Here is a 24,000-nt window from a genome sequence, read left to right on the forward strand (position 1 = left end):
AGTAAAATTATATTTATGTATTTTAGGTCACTGCCGAGCTGAGCTTAGATTTTAACATGTACTGTTTAACCATGAAATTAAAATGTAATAGGGTAAAACCCAGTGCATTTAACATAATGCTGCACTTTAGAAAATGGGTTGAAATATAACATGTTGGTGGAGCTGGGTTCCCACTATCGGCTTGTGGAGGTCTCGGAGACCTCTGTGTTCCACCCGGTTTTACCCAGCGGTCAGCCCGGCGTATCTCTGACTCAGAAGCTCTGGTGTTGTGCTCAGTTAACTCTGGTTGTAGCTAGGTTGCTACCTCCGTTAGCTTAGCTCCCACCTCCGCGTTAGCTTTGGGTTAGCTTCAGGTTAGCTTGTAGCTAGTTTGACCGGGTGTCGTCAGTTGATCCCAGCCTTTCAGCCCCACCCTCAGCTCCTCCTCTCTTCCCTTTTGTGGAATTGTCTGGGCTTGACGGAACCTGTGACACGGTCAAAATGGCGGTGGTGGCCACCTCCCATTTCTCTTCAAAAATGTGTTATTGGAGTCTATGGAAACCCATTGTCCAATATTTATATGTCGATGGTCACACACCATAACGTCGAGTTTGTCATAAACATGGCGTCTGAAGCGGAGTTTGCTGCGGCTCTTTCTTTTGGTCTAAATGACTTGAATGTCTTTAAAACAAGTAGAAGCACTAAAAGCCTTTCTTCTAAGGAAATATGTTTGCGCTGTTGCCAGACGCAATTTTTTTACTACATCTAAAAAAACTACAGCGTTGCGCGGTACAGTTGGCATTTCTGTCTTTTTTTCTGATTGGTTATGTTTGAGCTGCCTAGTCCTGCCCCTCAAGTGCCTCTCTGTCTGTGAGTTACTAGACTCTCTCTCTCTGTTATCAACCAGAGGATGAGTCTGGCAGGCCAGGCTACGAGCATACACCCTGAACAAGTAAAAGACATTATTAATATTTTTAGGTGAAATCTGTTGTTTTTTAGACATTATCCTAATATTCATGGCAAAAATAATAACAATTATAACATTGAATATATTTTGCAGTTTTAAACTAAGATGTCGATGGCAAATGGAAGACGACCGTTACTGTGCCACCCACTCCCGCCATCAGTGATGATGATGAAGAGGAGGAAGATGACATTGAGGTTGATCCTCAAACACAAAATATTCTATATTTGTTCAAAATGGTATCTAGTGTTCAATATCCTTTCAAAAATATTCTACATGAATCTGTTTTTATAAAAATTTATAAATATATAAAAACTTTATTGTTTAATAAATGCGATATATTCTGTATTATTCTACAGTGATATAATGTTCTAAAATTAGCTAGATTATTCCTTTTTCCCCCCGTGTCCTGTCTGGCTGTGAAGCAAACAGAACTGATGTCTGAATGCTGGTGACAAGCCTTACAGATTTACTCTCAGGTGGAGCATCAAAGCGTCTGCTTTTAATGTCACGCCTGATACTTAAAACTTTAGTGTTATTGTTTTTGAATGGTTTCTAATTCCGACCAGACACGGAGACAGAGGTGAAAGAGAAAGGAAAAGTCAAAAGGAAGGGGGGGTTCCACAAAAATAAACAATCAGTGATGAACAAGAGTCTGCTTCTAGACCTGCAGAAAAGGAACACACAACAATACAACAGGAGCAAGCTATCACTGCGTCATCCTGATGATGAAATATAAAATCAACATTGTTTTACTGAACAATCACACGATAATAAACCACAGTGCATTTAGTGCCATCCACAGTCTTAAGACCTGTGTCGAACGTGCCAAAGTCCATACTTATGTGAGCACCTGTGTGTGTACATGCACTTGTATATGTAAGGTTTCTCTATAGGAGCGTCCAATAGAGAGTGTGAGGGGCCACAGATCTGCCCCCAAAGATGTGTAGGAGATGGAGGGAGCTCCAAGTCCCAGAGATCCAGGAGCTGCCCCAGAGTGCAGGGACCCCAGGGAGACTGTAACCAGAAAAGCCCCCGCCCCCTCGAGAGGCGCAGAGGATCGCCCCGGAAAGCCACAACCAGCAGCACGACCAGCCTCGCTGGCAACAGAGCCCAGGGACTCAGATCCCACCAGGCAACCCCCGGGATCAATCAGGCAGACTCCAAAAATCTTAAACCCCCCTGACCCGGGAGCCGCGAACACTCAGGCAGACCAAGGCACCACACTCCACACCAAATGTGGCAGGGGGAGGGCAGGTGAAGATGTGTAGCAGCACAAGAAGTCCCAGGAGAGGGGACAGATCCAAGACCCCACCTGACGTATACAATCATACATAGACATAGTCACACACTCCCTCCCTCATGCTCACACATACACACACAACCTAAGGCTCACAAAAATGAACCCTAGACACCCACTCACACTCCCCACACACACCCTATTCACTCTGGTCCTGGCACTGCGGCACAATGGGTATAACCATCACTGGTTCCCAGAGTTTAACTCTTTTTGCTGGGGATGATGATGAGCAGGCCCCCCACCCAATGCTGAGCAAAGCATCCCACCACCCCAGACCCCAACATGATGGCCAGCTCCCCCTCCTAGCCTCCAGCCCTGGGAAGCCAAGCGACGACAGAGGTGTGCTTATACCCCTAGTCTCCCTCCGCCTGCTCCTATATAGTGTTAGTGCGTGTTGATAAGGTGTATTCGTGGCTGTTGTGAGCGGGCAGTGCAGGCATCGTCTGGCCTACGCCAGCTGATGCAACCACACAACCCCACAGCCCTCAGTGTCTAAGTGCAGTTTAAAATTGGAAGTGGGCACCGGCACTCAGGATGAGGCTGAAAGATCCCCTTGCCAAATGGCATTGAATGTGCTCACTCCCAAGGCCCTAAGTGTGTGTTTGCGTGGAATGTCGTTGGTGGACGTGTATAAGGTGCAAATAAAATTGGGGGCAGGCTGCCACAGGAATGCGGAAATGAGATCCATACCCACACCCCTGACTTGCCCACCTCCCAAGGTGTGGTGTGCATGATTGTGTGATGATGTGAAGGAGCAGGAGGAGAAAAATGTATGGGGATGGGGAGAAATGGCTGGTTGGCCTAAGCCCTCCAGGGAGCCAGCTCCCCCACTGACCCCAATAGGCACCTCCGTTCCCAAAATGCCCCCCAGGGCATGGAGACCCCAGCCACACCTCTCCAGGTCTCACTGTCGTTGCCCACGTAAGCGTTAAAGTCCACAAGCAGAACGAGGGAGTCACTTGAAGGAGTGCTCTCCAGCACCCCCTCCAAGGACTCCAAAAAGGGTGGGTAGTCTGAACTGTAGTTTGGTGCATAAGCACAGACCACAGTCAGTACCCGTCCCCCTACACGAAGGCGGAGGGCGGACGCGTACAGGCACCAAGATGGGGGCAACAAGTATGCCCAACCCTGCTCGGCGCCTCTCAGTGGGGCCAACTCCAGATTGGTAGAAAGTCCAACCACTCTCGGGGAAACTGGTTCGAGAGCCAGAGCCATGCGTTCAGGTGAGTCGAACTATATCTAGCCAGAACATCTCAACCTCAACCACCAACTCTGGCTCTTTCCCCACCAGAGAGGTGAAATTCCACATACCAAGAGCTAGTCTTTGTAGTTGAGGATCAGACCGCCAAGGTCCCTGCCTTTGGCTACCACCCGACACACAAAGCACTGATACCTTTGGCCCCTCCCACGAGTGGTGAGCTCATGGAAAGGGAGACCCACGTCTCCTCCTTGGACTGTGCCTGGCCGTGCTCCATGGGTAAAAACCAGGCCACCAGGTGCTCGCCAGCGGGCCCCACCTCCAGGCTTGGCTCCAGAGAGGGGCCCCGGTGACCCGTGTCCTGGCGAGGGAACATGGTTTTCATTTTTATTGTTCATAATAAGGGGTCTACGGGCTGCACTTTGATCTGCCACCTAGGGCCTGTTTGCCATGTTGTAACCCTACCCGAGGCGTAAAGCCTCAGACAACTTAGCTCCTAGGATCATTGGGACACAAACCCCTCCACCACGGTATGGTGCCAACCCAGGGAGGGGTTGGGATGACAATCAGCTCCTCTAAATCTGAGACCATGGTCTTAAGTCGGGAAAGGGTAGTATGCCTTGCACACGTGCCCTGTAAAGGGTCATTTTAAGACATACTGGCTCAAGAAAATGATGTAAAAACATGAAAATGTTGCACAGTTCTAGGGTTTTTATTAACGTTTCAAACTAATTTGCTAATTATACGGCTACATTTTCATTGAATTTTAAATACATTTAAATATTTTCTAATGTGTTTATTTTTGAGCATACACCATAATTTCACTCATTTTCACAAGTTTTATCAGTAGTTCTTTGAGTTTGTTTGCTGGTCAGAAGCCTGACATTAAGCCAATTTCATTCTTGCTGGAATGTCATTCATGGCCTGTTTGGAGTCTTATTGTATACGTGCAGGTTTACATATGTATGATAAATATATGTCCTTGTGATTTTCACATGTTGTTACTTTAACATTTTGGCTTGTTAAACTGTATGAGGGGTTGGTCTAGCCCAGTGGTGTTCAATCCTGGTCCTCGACGTCCCGTATCCAGCACATTTTAGTGGTTTCTCTGATTCAACACAGTTGATTCACCTGTGCAGCAGCTCATCGGGCTCTTCAGAAGCCTGTTAATCACATGCTGATTGAAATCAGGTGTGTTGAAACGGAGTTAAAACTAAAACGTGCTGGATACCGGATCTCCGGGCCTGGAACTAAATACCCCTGGTCTAGCCATTGAATATCAGACCAAACGTAAGGCCAGTTAGGTAAACCAATATATTGTTAACATCTAAATGGGCCCAGGTCACTTTGGAATGGGAAAGTTGAGCCCTGAGGCCACAATAGTTAGGAACCACTGGTTTAGACAAACTTCTCTTTGGGGTCAACAGCTGATCGTTTATTCTAAAGAAACATCTAAAACTGCAAACTCCCCCAGTAACAAACACAACACAGATGTGACCTACTGTCGGGGGTGCAGTCAGTGAAGAGTGGCACCAGAAGAGGCACGTTATCAATGTTCTTCAAGTGAGGACGGACCTGGTGAATCCCACGGGGCAACTTGGCCTGGGAAGACGCAGAAATATAAAAACAGGAGTATAAAATAAAGGCAACACAATCCAATTGGATGGATAAATGCCAACAAGGTAAATAATGTTTATTTCTTTAGCAAACAAGTCAGTTTGCCCCAGGGCAGCTGTGGGTACATCGTAGCTCATCACCATTAGTGTGAGAATGTGTGTGTGTGGTTGGGTGCACGATACACCCTAGTGTGAAGTCCTTTGGAGTACTCGGACTCTGAAAGATGCTATACAAATGCGAGTCATAACAAAGAAAAAAAAATCAAAGTGATAGCAAAATTAAAACATGATTAAAAGAAAAAATAAATATTTAAGATAATTAAAACTAAAGAATAAAGATGGTTTGTAACCAGTAAAAAACACAAAGGACTCAAGTAAAGCAGCTTTAAATAAAAGGACCTTTAGCTGTTTTTTAAGTGTCCAGACTGCCGATGCTACGTAAGGATAAAGGAAGATCATTCCAGAGTCAGGGTGCAACTGTCTGGAAGGAGTGATCACTAGAGGTGGGAAAAATGATCGATTCTAAGATGCATCGCGATTCAGCCGTGCACGATTCCGCATCGATGCAGCAACGTGACTTAATGAGATTCTCTCCCTATGTCTATGTCGGGGGTCGGCAACCGCGGCTCTGGAGCCGCATGCGGCTCTTCCATCCATCTGATGCGGCTCTCTGTGTTTGTAAAATAATGAATGGATATTTAAATAAAATGCTTTATATTTTACTGCATTAATTTTACATCTGTGTCGCCACATTGGAGACAGGAACAAGCGCTATTCAGCCAAAGTTTCATCATCAGGGAGCATTTTCTAAGTGACAAGTCTCGCTTCAGTTGGAGGAATCTGCATGCGCCCTGGTTCTGCGATGCGCTCCAAGCCCCTCTCCACATCTTCAGCTCGCTGTGTACCTTATGTACGCGCTGACAGTGAGCTGCGCTGAGCGGTGTCCAGCTCAGATGGGAATCTTTTCTTGAGTGATTTAGCTACATCTGCAATGTGCGAAACGAATAAAATGTCAGTTCGTCTGCATGCGTCGGGGTAATTCTTTCTATTCTTCCTCCGTCAAAATAAATAGTCAAATACGGGAACTATCCGGTCAACACAAGCTCTGCTTTTAACTGTTCTGTTTTCTTGTGAAAATTGTTGCAAATAGATATAATTTAACTTGATTACCACCAGAGCCAGGCGCACTGCGCCGTTATCTCCGTCACTGTAAACGAGGGAAAAACAAAATGATCGGATCCTTTTCTGACCTTCCCCACCTACAAAGTTTAATTACAACAATCAAACGTGACAGAGCCTGGATTTGTATTCTGAACAGTCTAAACATGTTTTAAAAAGAAACGTATGACAAAAGTGGCACCTGCTCAGTAAAACCACCAACAGGGTGAAAATATCTAAATATTGTAGCAGAGACGGGCTACAACTTCTGGATCCACTTTATATAAATCCTTTTATTGATTATCGTCTTATGAAAGATAACTTTGACGTACACGAGCGACCGGTACTGGCTGCTGTCTGAGGGTAGGCCCCGCCCACAACGCCGCGGCTGATGCAGTGTTTTCTTTACTGTGGGAAACGGGTAATAATGGCTCTTTGATGGGAACAGGTTGCCGACCCCTGGTCTATGTCTATGCAGGACAATAAAGTTTTGAGGTATTACTTCTGGGGGCAGAGTTGCAATGACATGCGCACGGCGTTGTCCTAGAAGCAATTGGACAGGGATACAGGGCCATCATTACCAGTAATCAAAGATGTACCCGTTACATTTAAATCGGATGTCTGGGCTAATTTCTGTTTTGGGATCCTGGATGTGAAAGAATCTCTTAACACAGTATTTGTTTACTATTTTTAAGTTCAGTAGTATTCTATCTTAAAGCTGCTCTACCGAAAACATTATTTCTTATATTATTTAAGTAATTACAGGCAGCACACTTTAAACATTATTGCTCACTATAGTGAATAGATGAATGTTCTGTTTTTCAGGGATTTCTAAATCAAAAAGAAATTGAAAACTATTCTACTGCTTTTATTAAGTAATGAAATGTTTGTGTGAAGAATCGTGATGCATTTCAGACTCAAATCGAATCGTTAGGCAGATAATCGGAATCGGATCGAATCGTGAGGCAGGTAGAGATGCACACCACTAGCGATCACCTCGACTTTTATATCAGGTCTTTGGAACTTCTAGAAGGTTCTGGTGGGTGGACCTGAGGACTCGGGTTGGGGCGTAAGGCTTTAACAGGTCAGCAATGTAGGGAGGAGCTTGACCATGTAGAGCCCTGAAAGTTCTAGTCAGGACTCTAAATGAACTCTAAAGTTAACAGGTAACCAGTGCAGAGACGTCAGAACAGGAGTGATGTGAGCTCCTCTGTTTGCTCCAGTTAGGAGCCTCGCTGCAGAGATCTGGACCAACTGAAGGCGGTCAAGGTTTTTTTCTCTTAAAACATGTGAAGAGTGTGTTACAGTCATCTAGACAGGAGGAGAGGCATGGAGAACCATTTCTAGTTAATGAAAGATCAGATGATTATGAACATTTCTTCAGTGGCAAGTCTCAGAGTCCTTTGTAGGTTAAAATAAGGAATTCTTACTCTGTTGCAGTCCTCCAGGAAGCTGGGAACATCACTGTCTGTGGGCTGGAAACTGGCCATGTCTGAGTGGCCCTCCTCCTCCTGCAGCAGAGGACCCTCAGCTTCATCTCGAGAATCTTCACCACAGAAAACAAAAGATGGACATTAAACAGAACCAAACCACCGGTGAAGTGCAGATAAACCTTAGCCAGAGGATAAAACCAGCTTTTAGCAACGAGTCACCTTTCTAAATAACCAGCCTTTGGGTCATGCCTGCAGGAAAACAAAGGCCCAGGCTGGAAGCAGGTCCTTCACACGCGTGAGTATCCTGATCTGCTCCATTAATGAAAGGAGAGCAGCAAGGCACCAGACAATAACTACATGGCTATGGCTACATAACTGTCTCTACAGCAGGTAGACAGCCAAAAGCATCTGACGCAGCGCCCTTTATCTCTAACATCTGGTGTGAAATTAGCTTGATGACAAAATGTCATTTATGATGACTGGAGATTTTAGATACCTCCTCAACATTACGCCCAATTTACACCATTGTTTCCTCTACACAGACTCAGACACCACGCCGACGAGATTCCCCCCCCCCCCCCCCCCCCCACACACACACAGACACACACAGACGCACGGAGGGGAAGCAGGTTGGACTGCTGTAACTCGCTTTATGTGGGGCTTAAGCAACCTTCCACAAACCTCTGCAGCTTGATTACTGACAGGCTCCGGAGGAATGAGCACATTACACCAGTTCTAGGCGCCTTGCACTGGCTTCCTGTTTCTTATCGTATCTGGTTTAAGGTAATCATCCTATTTGTGTTCAAGGCATTAAATGGGGGGGGGGGACCTCAGTACCTGTCAGATGTCACCCACTGGTATGTCCTGGTGCATTCCCTTAGGTCAGCTGACCAGAGAACATTAACAGTGCCCAGGTACATGTTGATATCTTGTGGGAGCCGTGCTTTTTCAATGCTGGTATCGAGGCTCTGCAGTGAGCTGTCGGCCGTAGTGAAGCAGGCCCAACTGCTTGGTCGATTTAAGCGGCAACTAAAAACTCTTGTAGCTGGCATTTGGAAACGGAGGCCTGGATCAGGTTGGCGTCGTTGCTCCGATAACTTATTTTTTCTGACGGTGGTAATAAGACTAGTCTGGGTTGCTGTAACTGTACTTGGACATTTTTACGGTATTTCAAAGATTTTCTGTGCGTCTGTTTTTTATTAAAGTGCTTTGTTTGTCCTTTTGGGCGTGTGAAAGCGCTTTATAAACAAAGCTGAATTTGAACAGGGCAACTTGCAAAGTAGATATTTCATCAAAGGGAGGCAACACTTTTTACGCGTTTACGCACAAACTACGCAATAACTTCAAGTGACCCGCTCTGGACCAGTACATTCCAGTGCAGTAGCAGTGGTGACATTTGCACTTCCTCAGGTAATTAATCAGCTAACGCTGCCCATCATGTTAGCGTCATTAGCCTTACATACACACCACAGTAGATGCGAGAATCACAACATCAGGAAATTGCTGCAGCACTTGGTGCAAGAAAAAATAAATAAGCAAAATTAGAATTAAGAAATAAACACAATGAAATGACAATATAGGGAATCAATAGTCAGAGAAGCAGCTACTAAGTACAAGTCAGTATAGGTACTGGTCCGAACGGGCCAGTTTAGGTGCAAACACGACACAGGGTCATGTGACTGAAAGAAAGCAGCTGGAGGGGGCAGGTCTATGTTTGACAGTCATGAGTCTGACCGCAGAGGGGAAGAAACTGTTTGTTGTGGTGAGAGGTTCTGGTCCGAATGGTTCGGAAACTTCTGCCAGAAGGGAGCGAGTCGAAGAGGCTGTGTCCAGGGTGAGACGGGTCTGCTGTTATCTGACCTGCATGCCTCAATGCCCTGAAGGTGTACAGGTCTTGTATAGAGGGCAGTTTGCAGCCAGTGACCTTCTCAGCAGAGCGTACAACATGCTGCAGCCTCTTCTTGTCCCTGGTGGTGGCTCCAGTGTACCACATGGTGACTGAGGAGGTGAAGATCATGAACAAGGCTGCCCAAACTGCCACATCCCACTGCATCTTTCTTTTCTGTGCAGGGGAAGGAGATGGCAGCCTGGCCTCTTTCAGACGGCCCCTGGACAGCTGTGGTAGCATAGTAGCGTACCATCACCAGCAGTGTGTGAACATGAGAGTGCATGAATAACAGAAAGTGCTGTGAGCACCTAGGAAACTGCATTATAAATCGAATCCATTGATATTAATAATACTGTAATTTTTCACAAAATATAAATGTGAAGTTGTCTGTTATTATTTGTTTGTTTTTCAGACTCCACAATCCACCCACAGTGCTGATGAGCTAACTCACTATCACAGTAAAAGCTAGGTTGTCTTTAATAGCTCTGGGTTACTAAGGACATGAAAAAGTGCTTGGCTCAGAAAAAGGAAAGCCTTCCAGCAGGGTGATAAGAGAACGGTGAAAGTTCAGGAGGAAGGCTAACCTAACCGGGATACGTTACAAGGACAAGGTGGAGCAGAAACTAACCTCGGCAAACGCACAGGAAGCATGGCAGGGATCAAACATCATGATGGGTAGGGCCCACGTACCTGCTTCCTTTGTGGAACAACATCTTCACCCAGTTCAACAGCCTAGGTACACGACAGCGTTGACCCCCCCCACCCCATCACTGGAGGTAGAGTGGTAAAAGCTAGGTGGGGTAATCACAGCACTGTTCCAACACATTCTTGATTCCAGCTGAGCAAAACTCTGGCAGATTGTACCCATCTGTTCTGGCCTGGAAAATAACTGGATCACCTCAAACTCCCATGTCTGAAGTGCACGACCACGTGCTGCTGAGGAAAGACACCATGACTACGAAGGATTTCTCTCACCCTCTTCATTCCTTTGTTATAATGCTGCCATTGGGGAGGCGGTATAAAAACCCACTGGCTCGGAAGAGAACAAATCTTTGATACCCTCAGCAGTATCTGTTCTGAACAACGTGAAGTAGGTTTTGTAAACTGCCTTTATCGTCTGTTTTCATTTATTTGCATGTTGGGTCGTGTCAAAAGGGACATTTCTGTGAACTCTTGGGTCACCAACAGTATTGTCTGTCCGTCCATCCATCCATCCATCCATCCGTCCATCCATCCATCCAACTAGGACCAACAGAGATCCAATAACAACTACCTTGGTGGGCGTCTTCATGCAGAGAACCATGACTGGGGCTGGATGGCACTCCCTCACAGGGACTGTCCCCATTAGGAGTCAGAGAGATGTGGCAGTTCCAGCCTGTCTCTAGTCCCATCTTCTCTGCAAATACCTGTTCTCACACACACACACACACACACACACACACACACACACGGTTCTGGACCAGCAGCAACACTCTGTTGGGGCTTCCACATCTGGGTTGGTACGGGCTGGTTTCCGTTCTGAGGTGACTCTTTTTTACAGACCTCTTCCTCGAAGGCTCGACTGAGTTGACACTACGGACTGATTGGCCGACTGACATTCATGCCTACCGCCCCCGACTGGCGAGTAGAATCAGCCAGTGAGGGCTTCCCGCTCGCGCAATTCATTTTCATTCTGGATACTGTTGTGTAGTTTGTAGCATGGAGCTCCAGCGCGCAGGCAGACAGCTGCTCAGTGGGAAGAGAAGAACAGTGTGTGTATGCGTGTGTGTGGTCCTCATGCACAGCAGTACCAGTGAGAGAAAAGCGAGAAAATTAATAAAATAATGTGGTTCAGAGTCTCCAAAAGCAACACAGCTCACAGCTGCCTTTGTTTATCTCACACCACGAATTTTTCCACACTTCTTTAACTCCGCCCACATCCTCAGGACTTCTGTATTCTTGAGATGTCCACGGAAACCATCTATGAACAAAAACCGCCTGTATGAGGCCGAACAGACACGGCCGAGCCCTGACCGTACCGACCCAGATGTGTAAGTGGCATTCGTGTGTGTGTGTGTGTGTGTGTGTGTGTGTGTGTGTGTGTGTGTGTGTGTGTGTGTGTGTGTGTGTGTGTGTGTGTGTGTGTGTGTCACCTTGCTGCGGAGCTCATCGTCCATGGAGAAGTACACAAAGCGGATGCAAGCGGCCACCAGAGCATCAATGAGGCGAACTGTGTCTAGCCTGGCCTGGAACTGAGAGGACACCATTCCCATAAAAATCTGTCCACTCAGAGCCTGAACGCAGTCCTCCCGCTCCACACCTTCACCAATCCCCTCTGCAGACACGACAGGAGCCAGAGTCAGTCTGTTCTAATGCAAGTCTGCAGACTTGTGTGGGAAGAGCCTCACCATCAGAACTCCAGCTATTCCTGCAGGAGCCTTGTTTGATGGGAGTGGTGGAGGGCAGCTCCACCCCAGAGAACAGACAGGGACCAGGAGCTAGCTCCACACACTTTCCATCCAGATGGGTGGACAGGGTTACCTGCATGGGCTTGTAGGAGAAGGCTGAGCAGTAACCAGACAGACACGCTCGCTGGTAGAAGTCCAGAACCTTCTTCCTGTTGGTCGTAAACATCGTTATCAACATGTAAACAACAAGTGGGTCATGTAACCGTAAAGCAATCATCATGTTTTAGTACACCACCAAGTACCAGACCTGTCTGAGCCTGAAAGGGGGTAGATATCAGTCCCATCCCAGAAGTCTGAGCAGGCCTCAAGGACCAGGTCAGCAGAACCATGAGACAGCATCTGGACATTATCTACAACATCAGGTCATGGAAAATGATGAAAGAACATCTGGATGTTGCTAACGACAGACGAACACATAGCTAACTGGTATAGTGGGTGTAGAAGAGAGTCACCCCTTTCAAAAGGTTTTACTTCACCGCCAAGAAAACAAACAAAATATCTTTCACCAGCTTTACTCATCCTATGCTACTTAATAACATCCACCTGAAAACAACACAATTACAGTTCAGAAAAGGTTCAATAGTTAAAACTAGGAAGTCTGAGAATGACAAAGGATCACCCCCTTGTCAATAACTGGTGGAACCGCATGTTGCTTCAATGACGGCCTTGATTCTGCTGAGATACTTCTCCATCAGCGTTGCACATCTAGACTGAGCAACACTCTTCTCTACGGAACCGTCCACGTCGGTCCGATTGGGATTTAGGTCCGGGCTCTGACTGGACCACGCTTTCTCCTTCGGCCACTGTGGGGTCAGTTTAGATATGTCCTGTGGACTGCTGTCATGTTGAAAGGTGAATCTTCTGCCCATCTTCAACCTTCTGGCAGAGGGCAGCAGTGTTTCTTCAAGAGCTTGACAGTGTTTTTGCCCATCCAGAATTTCTTCTACCCTAACAAAAGCCCCAGTCCCTGAGGCAGAGAAACACCCCCACACCAGGATGCTGCCACTTCCGTGCTTCACTGTAGGTGTGGTGTGGATGGTGATTGGTGTTGGATTTATACCAGGTGTACTGTTTGGTGAGGAGGCCAGATGGTTCAGTTTTGGTCTCATCAGATCGTTTTCCATTTGGCATCAGAATCTTCAAGGTCCGTTCAGGCAAAGCTCAAACTAGCATGAATGTGGCCTTTCTTGAGTCGTGGCCAGTCTGACCAGTGGCGGCTCATCCATGGGGGCGCTAGGGCGCCACCCGACCAGTCTCACAGGAAGAAGAAGATAGGAATCACACAATACATTAAAAAAACATGAAAATTAAACTAAATGATCTATACATCTTACAAAAGTCTGTGGTAGTGTAAAGTATAAAAATATTCTCTCACTTTTTCTGTAATTTTTATTTTAGGATTTAAAGCATTAAAAACCATGTTTAACAACAGAAAATAAAGCAGGAAAACAAGCAAAATTATGTATCACAAAACATCAAAAGCTGTGAGAAGTATCATCACATCATGAAACTTCAGACATCAATCACTCGTAATGATTTTCACACAAAAACACATCTTATAGGTGGAGCATACTCGGCCCAGTTTGACCAAGTCTCGTAGAACATGTCACGCTGGATTTTGAGAGTAAAAGATAAGAGCTCGGTGTTTCCCCGAGGAATTTTTCCAGCTGTGGTGGTGGGGGAAGGGGAATGAAATTATGACACGTCTCACCTTTATGTTACTAGAGTTTTATTAGACGCACTCACTTTGAACTGCGCCAATCCAGCAACTGCTGCATTTAAATAACTGGCATTACACCAATATTTGCACAAGAATAATTTTAGTTTTAAACTCTCTGTGACACACTGCAAGGGGGGGGGGGGCGATATCATTTGTTGGACCTCATTAAAAGCATTCTGTAAGAATTCAGCAGCTTTAGTGACCCCCCACTAACACCCCCTTCCATAATAGTAAATGATTGGGCTGCATGGTGGCGCAGTGGTTAGCACTGTTGCGTCGCAACACGAAGGTCGCAGGTTCAAAACTCGGCTGCGGCCTTTCTGCGTGGAGTTGCGTGTTCTCCCCATGCATGCGTGGGTTTTCTCCGGGTACTCCGGTTCCCCCCACAGATCACAACATGCCCTATAGGTTAAAATAAATTGGAAGTCGCTTTGGGTAAAAGCGTCTGCTAAGCACATAAACATAAACATGATTGTGTCATCAGCGTAAAAGTGCATTTTAGCATACGACACATTTTGTCCTTTGTCATTATGTCAAGGTATATAGACATGGTAACAAAATAACCATAATACCTAGAAAAAAAGGACATCGTAATATTAAAGTCAGTTATAGATGTGGAACGGACACACTTGGTAGATGGGGGTTTAATTATCTATTTGAGGCCAAGTCCTACTTGCTTCCCTAGATTACTTGCACTATTACTACCCGATTAGAGGGTCTATTCCGGTATTACGGTGTATCTAAGGCTAACCAGAATTTTAGGACTAATCCTCAGTGGTGTCCACTGGGTTAACGAGTGTTTCGGCCAGTTAATCAAGCAAAGAGGGGTTAGGGTTAGTATTAGGGGTGAGGAAAGGTCACAAATAGAAAGAGTATTAGGATTAGGATTGGGGTGAGGGGAAGAAAGGGAGAGAAAAAGAGTGAAATGGGGTGTGTTTGTAGATGCGATGAGCTATACCACCCTGGTGAGCCGTTGTTGTTGGTTTGGCATAGTGGAGTCGCTAAAATGAATGGAAGTCGATGGAGGTCCTCACAAGCATATACATACAAGTGTGTGTGGGTGGATGAGTGTGTGCATGTGTGACTTACTGGAGGACACATCACGGACACACAGGGAGATGAGGTGTGAGATGGGGGGCTGGCGCTTAGTGAAGTAGTGAAGGCGGTGAGACGTTAACTCCTTCCTCTTCTGTCCTAACGGTAACTGGTACAGAGCCAGGTGGTTTTCCTGGTTGAAGAGCTGTCTGGCACCAGGAGTGAAACCTTACAGAAACAAGCAGGAGCTTTAACACACAGTGACAAGGATCCTACAAGTAGATCTCAGTCCGGTCACACATTTCAAACCCACCCAAACTGCATCCTGTCCTGTAGCTGGACCCTGTCCCCTACCTAGACCCCATCTACTACCTGGACCATGTTCCCTACTTTCATGACACCAGTATGTTTTGGCATTGCCTAACAGAAGATGCTGATCATTCAAGTTAACCTTTGACCTCAGCTGTGAAAATATGTGAGATTAACTGTGTTCAGCTGTCAAACATAAGAAAACCCTGGCTTTTACCTTGATGTTGCAAACAGCACCCAGTAGCTCACCTATGAGTCTGGAGAGCTCACACAGCCCCCAAGGGACATAGACAGGCAGGACAGCACCATGGCTCTCCTGCAGGGCCAGGTTGGAGAGGTGGTCTGAGAAATGGCAAAGCTGCTGGGTGACACTAGTGTTACACAGGTTCAACATGATGTTGAGACCCAAAGGCTTCAAGGAGGGTAAGTGGCCCTGCCAGGACAGGTCATCAAACTGGATGCTTGCTGGGTTATGCTGGTCCTGAGATAGGCTCAGCATCTCCAGGTGGTAGTCACAAACAAAATCCTCAGCCTCCGCACTGAGGAAGTCCAAAGCAAAGTCCTGGAATTAGAAAACAAACAGTCAATATGGCCGACCCAAGAGGCATTTTTATGGAGAAAATAACGATTCAACACGAGCTAGTGATGGTAAAATCAAAGCTCTGGCAAATGGTAAATGGCCTGATTTTGAAATGGAGCCTTCTAGAGCCCTAGAACCCCCCAAAGCGCTTTAAAACACAATCAGTCATTTGTCTAGGCACATACAATCTTTCACACACTGGTGAGACAAGCTACCACCAGCAGGCAATGTGAGTTAAGTTTCTTGCCCAAGGACAACAACTGAGAGACTGATTGGAGATCAAACCTACAACCTTCATTACGGGGCACCCCCACTTCCACCACTGGCTCTGTTAACAGAATAGCTGATTGGACAATCGTTCCTTAGTCAAGACATAATTGAATACCTTTGAAGTAGCACAAGCTTTTTGCCCTGCAGGTCGGTCAAACCACTAGGGTTGCAAAAATTAGCAATTTTGATGCTACAGTTATGTAAGGAAAATGAGAGGTTCTTACATTTTATTTAATGAGCTGTAAGGCATGGGCTTCCATAGCAAATATGAAATCCACCTTATGGATCGAGGGTTATTTAAGCCAGAAGATTGGATCTTTTTAATGCAGAGATTATGTAACCGTTATGTATTCACTCAGAGACAACAGAATAGAGGGAGTCAAGTTTTAAAGTTAAGAATTTTATTACTAACAATTAAACTAGACTGACTTCAAAACTAAATGTGTAGTGTAACTAAAAGTGGATGAGGCGGTGAATGGATGACGTGTCATGTAAATCAGAACCAGCAAATCCGAAGAAGCGATTAGTTCTGACGGGAACTGAAGATGTTGTTTTGAAATAAGCTTTGGTTAGTTTCAGAAACAGCATGAGACCCCATCATGTTGTGTCTACCTTTGCCTTCGGTGGAAGTCCTCTTGTAGATCAGGAATGCCGAGGTCCAGCGGACCCTCTATGGAAACCGAGCTAGTAGAAGAAGCCGCGGTTCCGGCCAGACCCGTCTGGAGTTACCTCCGGCACACGACACATTATAGGCGTCTGTTCAGACCCAAGCCGGGAGTCGCTCTGGTCAGCGTTCAACCAGACGACACCTACGCCTGCACTAGGCATAGGACCGTGTCAAAAAGCACTGCCATCGACGTACACGATCGGCAAGTCCACACAGAGAGACTGATCAAAATAGTGGTGGTTGCGGTTTTGAAGAGTCTGAGGAGGGCTGGCTGGTGGGACTGACGCGACAGTGTCGTCCGAGCAGTGTTGGCACGCAGCCAAACCCATGCCAAGAGGGCTATGTCGGTTCTGGGTATAGCGTACTTCCATGTCGAAGCTTTGAAGAACCAGCAGCCATGAAGCGATTCGCATTGGTCACCACACCATCTCTGATGCGCTGACTGTTAAGGAAGGTCACTGGCTGGTGCCGAGTCTCAATGAGGATTTTCTGTCCACCAATGTAGCTAGAAAAGTGTTTCACCGCCCACATGGTGGAAAGCAAAGCTTTTTCACAGCCAGAGTACTTCAACTCGGGACCGGACAAGAGCTTACTAGCATAGGCTACGACACGCCTGTCGCAGTCATATACTTGGTAGAGACCAGCACTCAAAACAGTGAGCTGAGAAACCGACCTCAGGGTGGAACTCCTTGTCGCAATCGGGGAGCGCCAAGCACGGAGCTGAGCATAACGCGGCCTTCGGGTCATCCATGTCCTGTTGCTGCTGCTCAGTCCACTCGAAAGGCACATCCTTCTTCAGTAGATTAGTCAGAGGTCTCGCTATCTCAGCGTGATGTTCTACAAACTGGCGCGAGTAGTTGCAGACCCCTAAGCAGCTCCGAAGTTCGGAGACGTTCGTAGGAGGTGTGATGTAGCCACACCTTGAATTCAGCCAAGTTGAGGCTGCACTCCCTGTGGTCCCACAAGGAGGCCAACGAACTGAACCTGTGACCTGCACCACTGAACTTTGGCGAGAGAAATCTTTGCAGCTGCGAGCTGACCCATGACATGGTCCAGCTCAGACAGGTGGTCATCCAAGGTACGCTTACGAATAAGAATGTCGTCGACATAGATGAGGGTACCTCGCTCTCGAGCATCAGGGCAGGCTTTGTCCAAGAAGATGTTGAACTCAGCTGGTGAGTTGGAATAACCAAAAGGACACCGAGTGAAGGTGTACTGGTGGTTAGCAAAAGAGAAGGCTAGTTTGTGTTGGTCCGATTTAAGGATAGGAATTGTCCAAAATCCAGACGCAATGTCAAGTGTGGAGAAGTATTTAGCATCTTTCACTTTTGGAAGTTCTTGTTCCAGGCGCGCCATCGGCCACCTAGACAAGGGAACCTGTTTGTTGAGTTGCCTGTAGTCAATGGTTAGTCGCCACTTACCATTAGGCTTCTTTACTGGCCACAATGGAGCCGAGTAGGTGCTGTTGCAGGGTCGGCTGACCCCTTTAGCCAAGAGGCTTTCAATGATTTCCTGGACTGGTCCGTGGGACGCCAGGGGAATCTTGTATTGACGCACAAAAGTCGGCGCAGCGTGTGGCAGTGGAGGAATCCTGACTTCGTGGATAGTGGTTAGACCACAGTCCAAGGAGTCAAGTGAAAGAAAATCTTTGTAATTTAACAGAAGTTGTCCTAGTTTGTCTTTCTCGACATCGTTGGTAAGAGCATCTGCTTGGTCCACGACCAGTTCGCTATCTCTTCCGAACTGGGAAAAATGTTGTTTTCATGGATACCGGAACAAGAAGAACCGGAAATGACGCATATTGCGTCTGGACGTAGTCCATACGTCCTGACGCTACCCCAACGTCCGCATTTAAATCAGGTTATGCAAGTTAGGGGTAACTCTTTCTATTTATGCTTGTAAACGGGTTATTCTGATCAACTCAGAAACCCGAATACCGACCTTAACCCGATCATAACCCGGATATTGGCTGCATGTAAACGTAGTCAGTGGTGAAGGTGGTGGGGGAGGCATGTGACACCAGAGTGGCTGAAGAAACCTGTGCAGTAGGGAGGGGTGTGGGACTTCAAACCTGGGAGGAGTTAGGAGTTAAGTTTTTCAGCCAGTTGTAGGTCGTCAGCAAGCCCCCACAATGCGGCTCTGAAATTAGTCTCAACCCGGAAGTACCAAAAACTGCAGTTCCACCGTCATCCACTAGGGGCTGGTGTCAGAAGCGAGCAAATCCTCATTGACTCCCATGTTAAAAATACCAATTTCACAGCAGAAATAAACATGTTTACAGCCTGGTACCAGAACATGTTTTAGATTTAAATGATCTAGTTTACACTCATGACAACTCTGAGGGGGGTGAATGTTTTTCTCACTCTTCTGTTTAAGTGTATTAAAAGCCTAAAATTCTGTATAATTAATGAGCATCAGACCCACGTGACCACAGAGCTAGCTCCGTGGAAAGGCCTCAGTAGAGCCTCGGTCTGGCCTGGAAACTGCTCCGGGATTTTGAGTCTCTGTGTGTGTGTATTCTGTTTTGGATATTATTGTGCAATTGTTGGACTAAATGACTTGCTGTGGCATTAATTGCACTAATAGAGCGTCCAAGGAGTCTCCACTTCATTTTTTTCGGTAAGTTAAATTATATTTATGTATTTTAGGTCACTGCCGAGCTGAGCTTAGATTTTAACATGTACTGTTTAACCATGAAATGTAAATGTAATAGGGTAAAACCCAGTGCATTTAACATAATGCTGCACTTTAGGAAATGGGTTGAAATATAACATGTTGGTGGAGCTGGGTTCCCACTATCGGCTTGTGGAGCTCTCGGGAGACCGATGTTTTCCACCCGTTCTCCCCTCCCCGCAGCTCGGCGCATCTCTGTCTGAACGCGGCTTCTGTCTGCTGCGCGGGCTGATGGCTTGTGGAGCTCTGGTATGGAAACCTTTCCAGCCGGTTCTCCCCAGCAGCAGCTCTTCGCATCGCAGATCGCAGCGGCGCTTGGCTGCTGTGCGGCTGCCGGCTGGACTGTTATTTCCTGATATTTGGACGTCTCTCATCTGATTGGCAAACAGGAACACGAGCCTACCACTTACTCAGTTTGCTCTGCAGCGTTGATGTTTTTTCTGCACAAATAACATAAGACTAGAGGAGTTCTGCTGTGTGGTGGAATTGCTAATGCTAACGGTCCTGGACACTAACCCAACCTCAGCCCTCCCCGTCGTGAGCCAAGATGTGTGAGGCCATGAATGTTTAGTGACAGTGTGACATAGATCTGTCAGGCTTTTCTAACCCTAGAGTTTCACTGTCTGTTTTCTATCCATTTCCTTCCGCTTGTCCGGACTCGGGTCGCAGGGTCGCGAGGCCCAGACTTCCCTCTCCCCAGCCACTTGGGCCAGCTCATCTGGGCGAATCCTATGTCGTTCCCTGGCTACCCAAAACCGGACCAATGGTGACAGAGGGGCGTGGGCATCGAAAGCAGCCAATCAGCTGGTCGCACTGACACAGCAAACTGTAGGTGTTTCTCAATGTCAAGGAACCTTGCCTTGATGTCTTGGCCCTGCCCCGGTTGCCTAGGAGATACGTCATCAGGAGCCGCCAAGACGTGTTCCAATAGGTTCCAATGTTCAAGTTCTACCAAGGCATGTGTTCTCCGTTTGTTAGCCGTTTAGCTAGCTGAGCAAGGATACATGGGAGGTGTCTTGTAGCCTAGCCTTGGTCAAAAATTACCCACAATACACTGTGGTATTTTCAAAAAGACGGTGGATCAGAAGCCGGAAGCTACTTCAGGGACAATTTTCAAGTTTAAAAGTAAGTCAACTCATTTAAAATGTTTTTTTTAGATCCAAAGAAGTTATCTATGGTTGGTTAGTAGCTTAGTAGTTGCAGCTTCGGTGGCTAGCGGGTAGTAACTCACTTATATATTTAATTTAATAAACATATACACAATTTAAAAAGTAAAAGGCTCGTTATATATTTGTATTGGAACTAACCCCTTCTTTCCACCGGAGCCGTCAGCAGCACGTCTTGCTCGCGTAAGCTGCTGCTTGGCCCTTCCCACGAGACGCGAAGCAGCAGGGGAGCAGCTGTCACCGACCGAGCACGAAGTCACACGAGTGACTTCGTCAGTAAACACGACAACAAGCAGGAGAAAACTACAACATGGTTTGTGTTTCATGTTCTGTCCGTTTTATAATCGCCAATACGGACCTGAAAAACAAAGGAGACCGCTAGCTAGGTGATAACTTCTCACGGGGACGCACAGTTAGTAACCTTTTTTAAAGTAAAGCAACCGGAAGGCAGTACGTTCTTTTTTCTGAAAATCTCGGGAGCTTCGCTCCATTTCCGCGTCCAATTTCCTGTCTTTCCTTCCCCAAAAATGTCGAACTTGACCCGTTTCAGAGGTGTCGCGCGTAGAAAATAGAACCGGCGCGTAAAGGCCGCGACATGCTGCTCCTGAGACGCGGCCGACTCGCGCTGCTGACGGCTGCGGTAGAAAAGGTTCTGTTGACCACAGCGGTTCCTATCAGCAGCTATGACGCGCTGCTGACGGCTCCAGTGGAGAGAAGGGGTAATACGTATAATATACAACGTTATCTCCCGAGTCACGTGACGTTACGTGACCGCCGTGGAAGCCGCGGTTACGTGATGCAAGTCTGTTCCATTTAACCGTTTTCTTTGACCAAGGAAGGACAGTGACGTTGACGTTGTCACTTCCATTGCATCGCAAGCAAAGCGTGTGGCCTCGCAAGACATCGCCTCGCAAGGCCAGGCGCCTTGACATTGAGAAACACCCTGTGTCTGTCAGACGGGTGCAAGGTCATTTCATAAGCTGTAACAAAATGTTTCACAACCAACAAAGCCATCTCATAACAATAAACGTGTCGTATTTTTAGGACCAAAGCAATTATTAATAACACGTTTCATCAGCAATAAAAGAATTGGAGATTTTAAATGATTCGTTACTACACAAACGTTTGTCATTAGGTTTGCTATTGCACTAGATGAACGTATAAGAATGTTAGCATTAGTAAAGTAAACTTACTTCAGGCACCAACTATTTACCAAGCCGCTGCCTTATCCTGAGTGTCTCTGTGTTCTTTGGTAGAAATGTTTCATCTAAAGAGATTTAATATATTATTATATACTATTATTACATATATGGGGTTAGGGTTTTATATACACGTGTGTGTGTGTGTGTGTGTGTATCGGCTCATAGCAGAAGAAAGGTTTGGTAGTAAAGGTCCAATAAAAGTTTGTTTACGTTGGCTCACCTGGACTTGGTTGTCCTCAGCACCCTCCATGTTGTGGCTGAAGCTCACATTTGACCCAGAGTGATGCTTTGAGCCAGAACATGCAGGCTGGCAAAAGGGAAGTGTTTCTGAAGACAGAGGTGGGTCATGTGACATCTCACTAGGCTCAAGAGGTTCTGACAGCTTTGTGGAGGTCTGCTCTGGCAAACAAAGCAGAGCCTCTGCCTCCTGGACCTGAGCAGCAGGAGCATTAGTTACTCAAATGTGAGCATTTAACGGTGAGACGCAGGAGATGCATACCTGGTCTCTGTCATCCTCGGTCTCCATCTGGCAGTAGGAGTTGACAGACAGGTCATCTCGGAGGTTGTCCTGGCTGCTGTGAGGCAGTTCCACTCGTCCACTGAAGAACAGGACAGTCTCAGGACTGGGGTTTGGCCAGGACAGGATACCCTGTTTGTCCACGCAGCACAGCACCTGGACAGGCACACGATAAACCCGTCTACACCGTCAGCTAACAAGAGACCAGCTGAAACTATTTGTCTTCTTAAATGTGAGGGTAACTGGGCCGCCAGCAGTGGACCTCACAGATCAACCAGAACTATCTGCTTTGAAAGGGTTCTGAACTCACAGTGACAGAACCCAGGGTGTGGAGCAGGCTGGACGTGTAGCAGAGCATCTGGGATTGTCCCTTTAGGACACCAACCAGGTGTCTCCACACACACCTCAGCATCTCCTGTGGAGGAAACACACGCACACACACATAATATAATTACTGATACACATTTCGAGAGCCTGTATTTGATTAATCACCTTCTACAACCCCCAAAGGCGCTTTACAACACAATCTGTCATTCAGAAATAGAATAATTCACAATCAGAATCAGAAAAGGTTTATTGCCATTGTCAGTGAACAAACAATTCACAAACTAGGAACTTGCTTTGGTACTAATGTGCTACACATAACATGAATAATAAGATTAACAATAGAATAAAAAACTAGAATAAAACTTTCAGCTATAAAAAATGGCAGGTAATGGTAACATGGCCGATAACGTGACGTTGGGTCGAGTACAGAAGACCAGCATGGTTGTGTGTTTATAATCTGTTCACAAGTCTAACGGCAGATGGAAAGAAGCTGTTCTTATGACGAGAGGTTCTGGTCCGGATGGACCGTAACCTCCTGCCCGAGAGGAGCGTCTCAAAAAGTCTGTGACCCGAGTGCTCTGTGCTCTGTGTTTACCACACCATGCCCGACACGTCGTGATGGAGGTTTGGCTGTGGTCTTAAAGGACAAACATGTCTGTAATCTGGTGAAAAATGGACCTTTTACAACTTTTGAATGTCAGGTCATCAAAGTAGGGTTACAAAATGGCTACCGATGGCGATTTTTGGCCGTCACACAAGATTGGAGTTCTCACAGTGTGATATAAACAGAGAGGTGGCACATTGTAAGATTTCAGTGATGCAGACTGCGTGACGCCGCTCTCCAGCAGGACGCTGCATCATGACCACACCTCCCAAAGCATACGTCACAAAGCAGACCGCTAACCAAAACAAAGCTGAAAATATAAAAACACTTGGTTTTAGCGTCAGTTCATGACCCAGCTCATCTTCCTCAGAGAGGAAGCGTTGTTTTTAAAACTCTTGCTTTGGCATCAGACTGTGGGTCTACTTTTCCCGTCTTCCAGATAAACAGCTGATCTGTCAGCTGGTCATTCATCCTTCTCCTCCTTTACACACAAGAACCCACTTAACTACAGAGAAGTAAAAATCTGTCACAGATCGCTGTATTATCTAAACTTTTGCTGTGAATTCTGTCTCACTGCTCCGCAACTGGACCAGAAACGTTGGTCCAAAACTGTTTTAATCACTTAAGAAATATCTCCAAACTGTGAAGGTTGGTGTCAAAACATGAACTTGAAATGGTTCTCCATGCCTTTATCTCCTCCCGACTAGATGACTGTAACACACTCTTCACATGTTTTAACAAAAAAAGCTCTTGACCGTCTTCAGTTGGTCCAGATCTCTGCAGCGAGGCTCCTAACTGGAGCAAACAGAAGAGCTCACATCACTCCTATTCTGACGTCTCTGCACTGGTTACCCGTTAACTTTAGAGTTCATTTTAGAGTCCTGACTAGAACTTTCAGGGCTCTACATGGTCAAGCTCCTCCCTATATTACTGAACTGTTAAAGCCT

At 46.5% G+C, this 24,000-nt stretch overlaps 1 protein-coding gene across 6 annotated transcripts in view; it reads right to left on the minus strand.

The window, feature by feature from the left end:
* tmem94 (transmembrane protein 94) overlaps positions 1-24,000 on the minus strand; it is a 95,723-nt gene that overhangs the window by 6,333 nt on the left and 65,390 nt on the right. For all 6 annotated transcript variants that reach the window (XM_054736381.2, XM_054736384.2, XM_054736378.2 and 3 more), the window contains 11 exons: positions 22,433-22,537; positions 22,105-22,278; positions 21,826-22,038; positions 15,297-15,609; positions 14,793-14,966; positions 12,231-12,333; positions 11,924-12,132; positions 11,669-11,850; positions 10,810-10,942; positions 7,646-7,761; positions 4,944-5,043 (listed from right to left, as the gene is read on the minus strand). In XM_054736381.2, the coding sequence (XP_054592356.2) occupies positions 4,944-5,043; positions 7,646-7,761; positions 10,810-10,942; positions 11,669-11,850; positions 11,924-12,132; positions 12,231-12,333; positions 14,793-14,966; positions 15,297-15,609; positions 21,826-22,038; positions 22,105-22,278; positions 22,433-22,537 (1,822 nt within the window). The remainder of the gene's footprint in view (positions 1-4,943; positions 5,044-7,645; positions 7,762-10,809; positions 10,943-11,668; positions 11,851-11,923; positions 12,133-12,230; positions 12,334-14,792; positions 14,967-15,296; positions 15,610-21,825; positions 22,039-22,104; positions 22,279-22,432; positions 22,538-24,000) is intronic.

The sequence above is a fragment of the Nothobranchius furzeri genome, chromosome 16, assembly GCF_043380555.1.
Source record: "Nothobranchius furzeri strain GRZ-AD chromosome 16, NfurGRZ-RIMD1, whole genome shotgun sequence".
Taxonomy (NCBI): domain Eukaryota; kingdom Metazoa; phylum Chordata; class Actinopteri; order Cyprinodontiformes; family Nothobranchiidae; genus Nothobranchius; species Nothobranchius furzeri.